The sequence below is a fragment of the Acanthisitta chloris genome, unplaced genomic scaffold (genome assembly GCF_000695815.1).
Source record: "Acanthisitta chloris isolate BGI_N310 unplaced genomic scaffold, ASM69581v1 scaffold20990, whole genome shotgun sequence".
In the NCBI taxonomy this organism is placed as follows: domain Eukaryota; kingdom Metazoa; phylum Chordata; class Aves; order Passeriformes; family Acanthisittidae; genus Acanthisitta; species Acanthisitta chloris.
The window spans coordinates 2,626-16,266 of NW_008651393.1; the positions used below are offsets into that span (position 1 = coordinate 2,626).

Genomic DNA, 13,641 nt, shown 5'->3' on the forward strand with positions numbered 1-13,641 from the left:
CTTCCCTCTGCTCCAAGGGTCTCAACCACCTCTTCACTGCAATCACCTGATTGACCAACACAACGAATTTAAGCTCAAAACCACTCTGTGTAAGCTTTGAGTTCTTTTCCTGCCCTGAAGAAGGGCTTCTAAGTCTAAAATTTGCCTGGGGTTTTTTTTCAGCTTAGTCCATTCAAAAAAAGAAATGCCATTTTCCCCGACAAATCTTGCCCTTGATGATTTCAGACCATTATAACTACAGGATCACTATGGCTCTTTGCCAACCCAGCCACTGAACATGGAGCAAACGGTCCTGATTCAACTCACTAAAATTCTCCTTGATTTTTTTTCTGCATAGTTTGATTTGATCCAAACCCAAACCAAAATCACTTTGGCTGTTCATCTCCATAAACAGGAGCGATTTGCTGCATTAGAGAACTCTTGCTATCCCTTCTTTAAGTGTCAGCCACTTCCTCATCAAGACGGTTTTGCGGCCGGAGCTGAAACTCGGGATGCTGTTGCAGGAGGAGCCGGGCTGGGAGCAGAGCCGTGTTTGGAGAGCGGCGGCTCCAGGCTGGGGCCGCGGGGCATGGGGCACAGGGTGGCGATGTGCCCCGACGGGCGCGGCCGCTCCGACTGTGGCTCTAATCACCGCAATTAACTTCGGCTGCTTTGTGCCAGCTGTGCCTTTAAAAGGAAGAGCATTAGCCATCGGGTTTATTTAGCATGGATTTGATCCATATTCCTTTTTTTTTGTTTTGTTTTTTTTTTTTAACTTAGCTCTCTTTGCACGCTCTGTGCAATCCCCTAAGATATGAAAAGTCTCTAAGTGCTCTCCCAGCTGGGCAGGTTTGAGAGTAATAAAAGCCTTAGGTACACAGAGATGTTATGGGCATGTCTGCAACTCCAGAGACCTTCCTTGGCCCAGAAATAGGAAGGAAGGAAGGAAGGAAGGAAGGAAGGAAGGAAGGAAGGAAGGAAGGAAGGAAGGAAGGAAGGAAGGAAGGAAGGAAGGAAGGAGTAGCACAGCTGGTCTGTTTCTATATCAAACCTCATCCCATCTCCAAGTTGCTCAATTCCCTGTTTCACAGTGAAAATAACACCCAAACCTTTCTTAAGTTAGTGAGCTTTATTTAGGCAATAAATAAAAGTGGTAAGAAAATATGAGTGATTGTAATAAATACAGCTCTGGTCACAGTGACACAGCCATGAAAAGCATAATATATTTAGGCAAATTACTCCAGTGTGGTTACAGGGGCTAGAACATTGCTGGAAAAATAACCTTCTGTCCCTGAAAGAACATTTTAAACACGGAAGTGAGGGAAAGGCAGACAGAGAGAGATTCTGTGTGTATGTGATGGCAAAGAATATCCAGTTCCTTCCCAAACAAGCTTTGATAGATGTTTGCTTATGGCGTGGGTGGCTTGGAAATTTGATACTTTATCACAACTAATTATTTTAAAGGATGTTGTCAAGATAGAAATGAGACATAGCCAGACAGTCCCAAGCTTGTCTTGCTTACATAAAAATAATTATCCATTCCCTACCTCTATTAAAACCAAAAGACATAAACATTTCTAGCAGTTACTTCTATTTTAGCATGGGAAAAGTCTCAGACATCAGAGCACATCAAAAGAATTAAGCAATAAAACAAATCAATAATTGCTAATAAGTGACTTGCCTTGAAGCTTGGGAAAGTGACTGGATCCCTTAAACACTGCAGGGTCCTTACCACCACCTGGACTGACAGCCCTGGGATTCCTGGCTTTAACAATCCCCAGAGCTCCATATCTGCAATGGAAAAGTCAAACAGCTCCTTTGGAAATCCAAGAGCTAATTTCCCCAAGGCACAGTGTAACCTGGTCCCTGACTGCTGGTGCAACAGAACATCTCTTTACAGAGCATATAAATAGAGGTCTAAAATAAATAGCAAGAAATAAATCACCAGTGCAAGGGTTTGAAGCCATCAGCACTGTCACAGCTCACAGCTTCCAGAGACACCCGATCAGGGCCTCAAGGGGAAGGAATCTGCCCGTGTCCCTGCTGGGGAACAGCCAAAACTCCTCACAGGGGCTGCCAGGCAGCCTGGTCTGCCAGGTGCTCACTCTGTACCTCCCAGGAAAGGGAGCCAGCACTGCTGGAGGGTGGGAAAGCTCAGCTTCACCCCTTAAACCTGTTAACCCAAGGTGCTCCAAAGGAGCTCGGCCTCACTCCCTGCCAGGCACTCCAGCAGAATCCTACCCACACCGGGCTAGGTGTGAGGAACAGCAGTGCCTTTCCCACAAGTCCCTGTGCAGGCTGGGGGTGACTGTAACCAACACCTAAACTAGGAGAATTGGCTGTTGTGGTGAAAGAATCACATTCCCAGTTGCAGTAACATGGCCCATGGGCAGGGGGTGAAGCCCTTGGCATGCACAGGTGAGTCTTCAGGTGATGTGAGTGGATTCAGCAGGGCACAGGCTCAGGCTCTCTGGATTTTGTGTGCACATGTAAGCTAATACAAAGTCTCAAACTGATGGTCTTTTCTTGTAAACTGTTGACATTCAGTGGGTGATTTAGCAGACACTCCTATTTCCAGAGCTGCTAATTGGTTTCTATGATGCATTTAAGGAAAAGTGTGTCTTCTTTCACATAGGCATATTTGGGGGACTGTAACTTGGCCAAGGGCAGGAACATGGGGCAGCCACTTGCCACGTTCATGTCATTCACTGGTCTCTGGTATGAAGCAGAAGTCAAGTCCGGCCGAAATGCATCAATGATGTGTTCCCTGTTGTTTTGGTCAAGCAACATAAATGTCACCTGGAAAACAGAACATGGCAATGGTGAGTTATGAAAGTGAAAAATCATCAGAACAGATCAGGGAGAGGAGAGCTGCAGAAGCAGCTTGGATGCTCTAGTGACAATGAAACACAAACTGTTTCCAGCCTGCAAGGTCAGATTGTGACAGTTCTCTGGGAGATTGTAACAGTTCCCACGTGAAGCACTGAAAACTTTGCCACCCATAAACCAAAATTAAATCAAGTGAGGAATTATTTCTTGGTAGAGAATTGCACAGTCCAAAGACTTTTTTCCTCTCTCTCTCCTGACAACTTAAACAAACCCTAGGCTTGGCTAAAGTCATTACATCCATGCTGTGATTGTGGTTTGGAAGGAAAAGAAATGTCTCGGTTGCAAATATGGAAAAGACACAACCTAAATATCAGTATAAAATGTCTCATTCCATTACTTCTTTTATTAACTCACTTGCTTCAAACAAGAAATATATGTAATAATCTGTTAACACAGTGAGGATTGGGAACTTTGATTGCTATTTTTTTTGGGTTCCAACTCTTACTAACGTTATTTATATGAAAGGTTTATGGAATTATTACCACATGAAGGCAAGTGCTGGAGCAGAAATCTGGCCCTGCCATACCTTCCCTGCTTTTCTAACCATTGTTGCCATTACCAGATCACACTTATGAGAAAAAAATCTCCTTTTGCTGACTGCAAGCAGCAGAAGGTTTAGGCTGGGATCAGATATGGAAAAGTTTCTCTTCTTACCTTGTGCCTGAAGGGCCATGGGAGCAAAGCATCATAGTCTCCTTTCATGACAACAAAGAACAGGGACATGTGGGTTCCTTTCCCTGTCCCATCCCCGTTCAGGTACACCCTCAGGCAGACCTTGTAGCCATACTTTGCAGTGTAGAAAGCTGAAAATCAGAACTCTTTGTTAGTAAAGCCTCTTTTGGAAACAAAAAAAAAGTGGAATAGTGAGTGTTCTGGCATATGTGAAAAGGTAATGTGTGACGTGTTTTGCTCTCACAGAGAGGAGAACAGACAAATCAGAACACCCTGGAGATTGCAAGCAATGAAAATCCAGCAGTTGGAATCCTTTTAGTGCCTCATGCCTCGCTGAAAATTACCTGTTATTAGCCACACAAGTGTATTTTACCTAATCCAATTACTTCCCACGTGGGAAATATCTGCTGCAGGGAGCTGTGTGGTGCCAGCAGGCACCGAGCTGTGGGCTGGGAGAGATGGATCCAGCTAATGGCACTGCAAGGAGCTGTGGCGAAGGGCAAAGTGCAGCATGAGAGCCCAGAAGAGAACAAACTCTCTGGAAAAGCACATCCCAAGTGCCCTGGATTACAGGCACGTGGAGAACATACAGGAGAGCATGAGCGCTTTGCATAAAGAGCATGTGTGAAAGCCCCTCCTGTCCCCAGGAGCAGAAAGCAGCAGCATCCTAGGGAGATGAGGGGGTTTCCTAAAGGATTTGGGTTTGCTAACACCCACAGACACCAAGTGCTTTACCTGGGGAATACAAACCCACTGTTCTGCCAGTCACAGAGTCCTGCAGCTTCCTGCCTACGTCTGTGATTTTCCACAGAAAGACTCCGTCGTAGGACGCCTGCTCAGAGAACAGAAGGCTCTTGTGCAGGCTGCTCAGACCTGCATCCTTCTGCATCAGGCACCGGTGCAGCTCTGCAATCTGCAGAGAGAGAGACCATTTCTCAGTCAAACCCCTCTGCAGGCTGTGCTGCAACACTAGCTGCCTCGTTCTGCAGGCCTCCTGTTCTGGAAGTTCTCCTTTGATTGCTTTCTAAGTGACAGCTCTGTGTCAAAACATAAGCCAAACAAGCAGAGAGATGGTTGTTTGGGCCTCCAGGCAAAATGCTGCTGTAAGAGGATCAGGCAATTAAACAACTGTCTGGTTTGCTCACAGTCTGATCATGGCAAGCTCTGAACACTCAGAACTCTCAGGAATAGCTCAGTACCTAAACATAGATTTAGGAGAACAAATATTAGAGATCTCCACTTGAAAATGTCTCCAGAACAACAAAGGGATCCCGGAGATGTGTCTAGACTTAACACTGCAAACTGCCTGTCCTGACCCCTACCCCAGCCCTCACTGATACCTGTCCACGTTTGCTGCCTCTGGAACCATCACACAATGTTTATCAGGACATTTACCTTCAGTTCAAGGCCTCGTATGATATTCTGATCCAGCTCACTCTGTCTCCGAAAGGCTGTGATCTCCAAATGAGAGGTCTCAACCTCCTTGTTGAGCACTGCCACAATATTCTCAAACACCTGCAGCTTATTTTCGAGCTCAGAAATCATTTTCTCCCTCAGGAGCTGTTGCAGAACAGACTCATCTTCAGAAGCAGAAGGGCCAGGAAAGCAGTCCACTTCCAGCTCCCCATCGAGTTCCAGCCCCACTGGGATCTGCAGGTTGGAGATGCTTTTCCCTGCACCATTCACATTCAGCTCTGACTGTGGGATGAAGCCACATGCAGCTTTGGGAGCAGAGCACAAACTTCCCTTCAGCTGCCTCATGTGCTGCAGCAGGAGCAGCATGTGGGCACCAACTGCAGTTTTCTCATGCTCCTTTATCTCCTCTTTGCTTCCCTGGAAGAAGACAACACTGTCAATATACTTGATAATCACCTAAGGCCAAATCCAGCAATCCTTTAGCTTTTTGGGAGAGACAAAGATGGAAAAACTGCAAGACGAAGGTACAGCTACATCAGAGGAGACACAGAGAGAGGAAAACCAGGAAGGACTCTAAGTTTAGGCTATGTGTTCACATGTGTAGTCATAGAATCATTAATGCTGGAAAGACCTTTGAGGCCATTGAGTCCAACCATGAACATGTGCTACAGAAGAACACAACCATTGGTGACAAGTTTGGTATTAAACAGGCAGAGTCCCAGCAAGATTCCCAAATGAGCCAATATTTAATACCTGGACTGTACACAAAAGATGAGACAAGGCAAGAGGTGCCAACAGTGCAAAGAAGACACATTACTGTTCTCAGAGATGTTACCCTGAAGGGAATACCCAACCCAGAGTGTTATAGCACGTCTGAGAAACCAACAGAGTCCTAACAAACATCTGGTTTTCTCTGAAGTGAACACACAGTGCAGGATGCAGAGGCTGATGCAGTGGCTGAACTGAACCTCACACACATTGCAACCACAGCAGGTCCAACATCAGCTCTGCTGGCCAAACTAAACACAGGGAGACTTTCTCTTTTCTTTAAATCAGGAGCCACTGCCTTGAGGAGAAAGGACAGTTAGGCCAAAGGCACAGTGCTGAGCTGTGCACCCTGTGGGACCTTCCTGTTCCACTCACCCTGAATGAACAGCCAACTTCAGAAAAGCAGCATCCATCATTGCTGCCTGAGGATGTAGAGTGGCTCTGCTGAAAAAATAAAGAAGATAATCAAATACCAATTGAAAAAGATTCTTTTATTTACCTACAAACCCCCAGGGCACAGTCCCAGCAGGGATAAGTCAGGTCAATTCAAGACAAGGCATCTACCACAGCTTAGTGTCCAACTAGCTTTGAAACTTGGTGATACATCCATCAGGAGGGTGGTTCAATGCAGGTTTCTTGCACACTGGCAGTAAAGTGTCCAACTAACAGATCCCATGATGATAGAACATAATTAACAAACCACAGGGATCCCCTAATAGCAACTTCTCATAGATAAGATGTTTTAAATGTGCTGCTATAAAGCAGCATATTTAAATCCTCTTTTGCTCACGTGGCTCTCCCTGAATACATGAGAGGAAACAAATACTTTCCTATTTTTGTAAGCTTCATTGAGGAGTAATTTAATAAAGTTAATTGGAGCAGGGAAGAGAAGTCAGTCAGCAGAGCTTTGCTGGGATGCAAAGAGCTACAACTGCTGTGTCTGAAGATGTTCTCAGATGCTCATTTAATCTACAGAAACAAGTGATACCTTTATGAATTGCAACAAAACTGCATTGCACTCATTCGTTTTTCACCCACCTTCTCCTTTGATGCTGTTTCTGTTTGCACAGAGTTTTGCTCCTTACTTAAATTGCCTTCACATGAATGTTCCTGTCATGAAACCAAGAAGAAAAGAATTCAGTCCATTATTTAATTACTGAGCTGCAAGGTCACCTTGAGATATTGGATAGAAGATTGGCAATGTCCAAACCTTGCCAGGTTCAAACCATAGCTCTGTGCACACTCACATATCTGTGCACACAGAGATATGCAATAAGAAGCAGGTGGGTTACAGAACACAAAGCAAGGAGGACAAGCAGAACAGGAAATTCATATATATAAATATCTATAAAATATAAACAGGTTACAGCACAGGAAATTCACACATAACCTCAAATTCTAACATAATTCAACCCTAAACTCCTCTGGCATTGACTCCCTGCAGTTTGCTCAGCCTGCAGACCCTTCTCACACGCTGCTTATTAACACTTTGAAGGTTGGAAGCCAAATTTTCCATCGGGAGATGCTAATGCGAACTGCATCACCACTAACACGAGGTTTCCTGGCGTTCCTGGCCCTGAGAAGGGGCAGGTAACCCCTGGCCTTGGCTCACAGAGCTGTAAGATCTGTATTTAACTCAGCAGCTGGCAGCAATCCCTCCTCACTGCTCGAGGGCACTGACTGCAATCTTTCCACCCCTTGGCATACTAGTCCCAAGGTTTCTCTTTCACTTCTCAGAAAACAGCCACAGGGTTTTCTCACTTTCTAACTCATTTTTAACACTCTGTGTCCTGCCAGTGCACAAATTCTGCCTTTTGCTTCCTTCTTTTCTGCTCTTTGCCTCCTCCAAATCTCTGATTTCTCGAGGGGGAGGGAGGCTGGTGACAAGTTTCTTCAAAACACAGAAATGCAATAATCACACGACTCCTAACTGAGTGGCTGAGATGGAGAAAGTGAGATCAGTGCCCCAAACTTACTCTTTGCTCCCAGAGGATTGTGGACACATGGAATCCACACAAACCATCAAAATCCTCAGGCCACGTCACTGGCAGTGTAATAAAGCACCTCGAGTAAACCAGCAGAACTCCAATTTCACAAAGACTAAAAGAGGCAGAGAAAAAAAGCAACACCTCCAGGCCAACCCCCTGCTCGGTTGCCAAGGTTTCCTGCCCCCAAAAAAATTAATTAGGTGGTAGCTAACCGGAATGAGTGGGAGGAAAACACTTCTTCATTGCAGGAAACTGAAGCCGGCTGAGGTGGAGCTGCGGTGTCCCAGCGCTGGGAGCAGAGAGATGCTTGGGGAACACACAGAGCTCAGGTTTCCCCTCCTGAGAGGATTTAGTGTTGCCACCTTCTGGCATTTACTGCCTCTGGGTTTAGCACTGGAAAGATGTACCTTGCTCCAGGTATGAGGAGAACATGCAAAAACTTCCCAAGCTGCAGGTTTTAGCTGAGAGGAATGTTACCCCTGGTTGTAACACCCTCTCAGCTCGGTATTTGGAAAGGGATTTGTGACAGTTTGGACATGCAAAGCTTATTCACTACTATTTACATCCTAGAAACATTTACAACCCTCCTGTCATGTGGGTCCTGGATCACCATGCCCCAGGACAAAGCTCCAAGGTTGGCAATTACTCACTTTAAATCGTTTGGAGGGAACAATATTCACTATTTTGAGGAAATAATATAACAAATAGAAAGGAAATGTGTTGAAATAGTCACTGAGAAATTTGTGGCCGATTCAGAGTATGATTTTCCTGGTCTATGGACACTGCTGATAATTTGGAGAGCCTGATAAATATTTGGATACCTGATCATATTAACAGCTATAATATCTGACAGGATCCTGCCTTACAAATGTGTGGGTGGGTTGAGCTGGAATAAAACTCCAGCCACTTTCAACACCTCTTCCCTGCCACTGTCTGTGCTTTCTGTTCTCCCCTTTCTCACATGAGGACACATCTCTGAGGCAGGAGTTGATCTCAGGCTGCTCAAGGTGTGCTGGGTGAGCACACAGGACCTTCCCTCTCTGCTCTCACACCACCAGCACACTGCCACATCCAACTCAATTCTCCCTCTAACACATACTTGGAAAAACGAGCAAACCCCCCAAAACTAAATATTCTCCAAGTGCAGTGAAATCAGGATGGGGAAATGCCACGATGGATTGTCTGAGCCATTAATACAAAGCCTTTATTTGAAAGAGAAATGTCCTCACCTGGTATTCACTGCTGGATAAGCTGCAGTGACACTGCTGACACACTGTCACGTTATTGACACAGCCGTTTTCCAAGTGATCTGCAAGTTTCCTTCTCATCACCACATGGCCACAACCAGTATGACATGGGATTAAAGCATATTCACACAAACTCTGATGCTCCTGGAAGTAAAAAAGTCATGAAGCAACATGTAAACTGCTGATTCACGTTGCTCTATAAATAGTCTCTGTTCTGGCTTGGGTAAAGTTCCATTGCACAGAGTTTCTGAGATTAGTGGTGAGAAATTCACCAGTTTTACTGGGGCTTTTTTGTTAGCTCTTAACAGAAACAAAACCAAAACTAAAAAACTTTTGGTAAATTCAAGCAGCAAGTCTCCCCTGAACTCTCTTTTTTGGTTAGAAATCACCTGATCCTAGTCCCAGATTTCTCCCTTCTATTCCTTACTCTCATGGATTCACGTGATTCACAAACCTTGGCCACTTAAGTACTTTACCAGGGGCATTTCAGACCAGCCTGAAGAGAAGGATGAAGACCTTCAATCAGTAGGAATAACTGACACAGGAGGAAACCTCTAGCTCCAACCCCTTGCCATGGGCAGGGAATTTTCCACTAGCCTAATGGTTTCAGACACTGATGGTGTAAATCACAACACTGACACTGGTTCTAATCACACTGTATTAATTTGTGTTTGCTCAGAACCTGTTTTGTTGTCTCTCTGTCCCCGTTTGAGTAAGAGTGGATGTTAATGTCAATAAACTGCCTTCAAACATACTTCAAAATCCTTCAGGAATCCTGACCAGCTGCATCCAGGGGTCACACAGTGGACTCTGAGCTCAGAAATCTCTTTATTAATGGCAGCATCACCGAAAGCCTGGAAAGCAAACACAGTAAGGAAAAAAAACACTGGTCAGAAATTACTCCATTATTTTTGTCATCCTTTATTTTTCTTTAAATTTACTGTACTGCAGAAGACACTCTAACCTAGCAAGCAAATCTTAGTGTAGTAGAAGCCCAAATTTCTTTCTCAGTGTTCAAAAATAATCTGTTTGATGTGTTATTAACTCACTGAAAATCCCCCCAGTCATCTACAGCTATTATTTCACATTTCTCTTCACAGGAGCCTGAAATGTGTCACATGCAACGAGTGTGCTGACAAGACCCTGACTATGGGGTCCCTTAATGAATGCAGCTCATTATCGAGGTCATTAACACCTCCTAAACGTGCTGCAGAGAGGACTTGGAGTGTTCTGCAGCTCATGCTCAGATGGGGCTGTTTCCAGTTAGTGCTAAAGAGATGTGAACCAGCTGGGAGTGGTTTGTTTGGGTTTGCTCTGCACTGTGTAGGTTTTGGTCTTATGTTAACCATGAAGAATTGTACAGTTGTTACGGAGATTATGGAACACTTTTAATATTGGGTTTGGATGCTCTTGGATGCCTCTAATTCAATGACATTACTGAAAATCTGCACAGTTTGCTGTGAGTTGATCAGGCAGATCCTCCTGCCTTGGTGGTGCCTGACTACAGCAGGACAAGGACACAGGACCTGCCAGGCAGGTCAGAGTGGGGCCCTGGCTACATCCACCCACCCACAGACCTTGCAGAAGTTCCTAGAAGACTCGGGGAGAATCCAGAGCAGAGAAATCCCAAAGCAGCCAGAACTGGCAGTCAGTGCATAATGAGCTCATGAGGGTTCAGCTGCACCTATTTGTGGTTACATCATGCACAAAGTTCTGGTACTGGGAAATGCCAGGCAGGTCAGAGTGGGGCCCTGGCTACATCCACCCACCCACAGACCTTGCAGAAGTTCCTAGAAGACTCGGGGAGAATCCAGAGCAGAGAAATCCCAAAGCAGCCAGAACTGGCAGTCAGTGCATAATGAGCTCATGAGGGTTCAGCTGCACCTATTTGTGGTTACATCATGCACAAAGTTCTGGTACTGGGAAATTTATAGCAGAACTGAGGATTTTTTTTCTGAGCTATTACCAAGTTCAGCATCAACAGCAAATTTGTTATTTGGCTGCAGCCACTTCCTAAACTTTGTCTTTTATGTCACTGTCAGATGACTATTTAGTTTCATTTTTCCCTAAAAAATGTAGACAAAAATGGGTGTTTCTTGATATTCCTGAAGTTAGCAGCAAGGAGGAAGAAAGACAAGTTGGGACTGAGCCTTATGGACCAGTTTGTGTTTGGAATACACACTGCAGTTTGCCTGCAAAATCACACACGTAGAGATCTGCACTGTTAAATTACAGGTGAAACATTTGCCAGTGCATAGGTTTGATCAGTTATTACATTCAGCTCCATATTTGAAGGGTGCAGGAAACCACGAGGTTGGAAAATCCATGAAAATACTTACTCAGGATAGTAAGTAACAGCTAAGACATATTATTACAGGCAGGAAAGCACCAGTTACTTTGAGGCAAGAAAAAGTGAAATAGATGAAGTGTGTGGGATTTTACATTGCAGAACCTGGACTGGGAAAGTCCATTGTGCTTGTTTAAATCACAGACTGAGGGAAATCCAAGTGACTAAACCATAAGTTGGAAGTGTAGCCATCACATTTTGAACTATTCCCTCCTGGACTGTAGTACGCAGAGCAGCCCAGAGAATGGGTAGGGATAAATCAACAGCTCTGAACTACAACTTACCTTTTCTTCTGCCAAAAGACTCTCCTCACTCAGAGTGTTGGGATCTTCCTCTTTACATTTCTGGCAAATTGCATTCTTATTGTTTCTGGCAGAAAGAAAGAAGAATTCAATACAATCCATTGCTGCACTGTGGTTTAGGCCTTTGTATAGGCACTGACAGAGATAAACCCATGGAAATTGTAACTTCCACTCAGAATCCACAGAACTTGTTCATTAAAGGGCCAATTCTTGAATATACTTCATGTCAAAAAACCTCTGCTCTTCTATTCTTCAAGACCAGGACTAGGCCTATAAATCTTATCTAGGTTTCAGCAAAATAGGGATCATAAACAGGAATAAAGATATAACCTACTTATCTCATGAATTATGCAAAAACACCACACAGGAAAGACAACATGAAAACAAAAGTCTTTTAAAACACAGAAAATACCCATTTTGCTAAGACAGACATAAAGACATGCAGGACATTAGGTTTATTAAACTTCTATAACATCACGTATTAATGGGCTGTAAAATCCCATGGAAGGATTAAATCAGCCTTGGGCTAGTTCTACAAGGTTAAATCAGAATGACCATCTTACAGACAGAAAACCTGACATCTGTCAGGCCCAGTAATCCACCCCACAGAGTCCCATGGTGGAAACAAGGAGGAGGGAGAGGCAGACACGGAGCTGTCACTGAGCTCTCAGGACATACCGTATGATCCAGGTGAGACAGGCAGAGCAGTACCTGTGCCCACACAGGGTCTGCAGGGCTTTCCTCAGGACATTATTGCAGTTGCTGCACAGGTACTTCTGGCCAGGCACATCCTCACAAATGCTGGTTGGGTATCCAAAGGGAAATTCGTTTTCATCAGGAGAAGAGCTGAGGATGTCCTGAGGGGCTCTGGTTGTGTTCTCAGCCATCTGGAGTGAGACTGGCAGAGAGAAGGCAAAAGCTGTTCAAGCAAGACACACTTTGATATGAGAGGATGTATCAGGCATCAAAGTCCACGAGCAGCTCCAAGCTCAGGCAGAACAGTGAGGTGTTTAGCTGGGTCTGCAGCTGACAGGAGTCACTAAATGTCACAGTGGGGTTTGACTAGGTACCCGCAGGAAATTACTGTACAGATTTAAAATTTCCCTCCAACACAACATGAAAATGAAAAAAAAGCATTAAAATGAGGGGTTGGGGGCTCTTTCCAGAGTTTTGTAGCCTGTAGAAAGATAAACTACAATCCCATGCGTGCCCATCACACAGAATTATTCCCTGCAGAGTATATCCCCAACCACATTCAAGTCCCAGCGGCCAAAATTCATGATTTCACTTCACAGATGCAGAAACTCAGCAACTGGTGTGTTGACAGTGACTTTCCTGAAGTCATAAAACTAGTGGTGACATGAAAAATGAAATCTCAAGTCCACATAAAGCTTAAGGCTTGTGCCACACCTGGGGCCACACGTGCCAAGGTGGGATGTACATTCAGTTTGGTTAACAGGAGATGTGGAGTGGAATATTTTGGGAAAAGCAGATAAAACTGATTCTGGAATATCCTAGAAAGCTCAAGGAAGGTTTTCACCCAGGGACCTGGTGCAGTTTGATCATTATAATGCCTTTATAAAGCTACTTTTCCTGTAACAGTGCTGACACACTATGACCTATCTCTTACCAAAACCGACACTGACTAATACATCTCTGAACAAAATTAATCCAGGCTGCTTGGGGCAGGCCAGGCTGGCACTGTTCTGTTTTTAGGCCTGTCCTCTGGGGGCAAACAGCCTTTTCCACAGCCTGGCTCAGCCAATTCCCGCGGCCTCTGCAGGCATTTAACAGGGAGCTCAGCAGCGAGCGCAGACACTGCCCAACCTGCCGAGGCTGTAGATTACACACAGCAGCACCAACCCGCAGGAGCCGGATCGGGGGTGGATGGTGCCCGGGGGAGGGTCGCGGGGAGAGGTTTGGGGGAGGATGGAGCAGACGAACCACGCAGGGATCTCACCGAGCCCGCGGGTTCCCTTGGGACCCGCAGTGCCGGTAACTGCCCCGCAGGGCACAGCTCCGGCTCGGGGCTT

The 13,641-nt window shown here is 45.1% G+C and overlaps 1 protein-coding gene across 1 annotated transcript; it reads right to left on the minus strand.

Annotated features, from left to right (window-relative positions):
• Positions 1–2,562: 2,562 nt before the first annotated feature.
• Positions 2,563–12,506, minus strand: TRAF1 (TNF receptor-associated factor 1; the record flags this gene model as incomplete). The annotated part of the gene is made up of 8 exons (XM_009073148.1): positions 2,563–2,778; positions 3,523–3,671; positions 4,276–4,453; positions 4,936–5,213; positions 5,256–5,373; positions 6,100–6,168; positions 11,591–11,675; positions 12,320–12,506. Coding segments are annotated over 8 exons (1,280 nt in total), but the record flags the coding sequence as incomplete, so codon positions are not given.
• Positions 12,507–13,641: the final 1,135 nt, after the last annotated feature.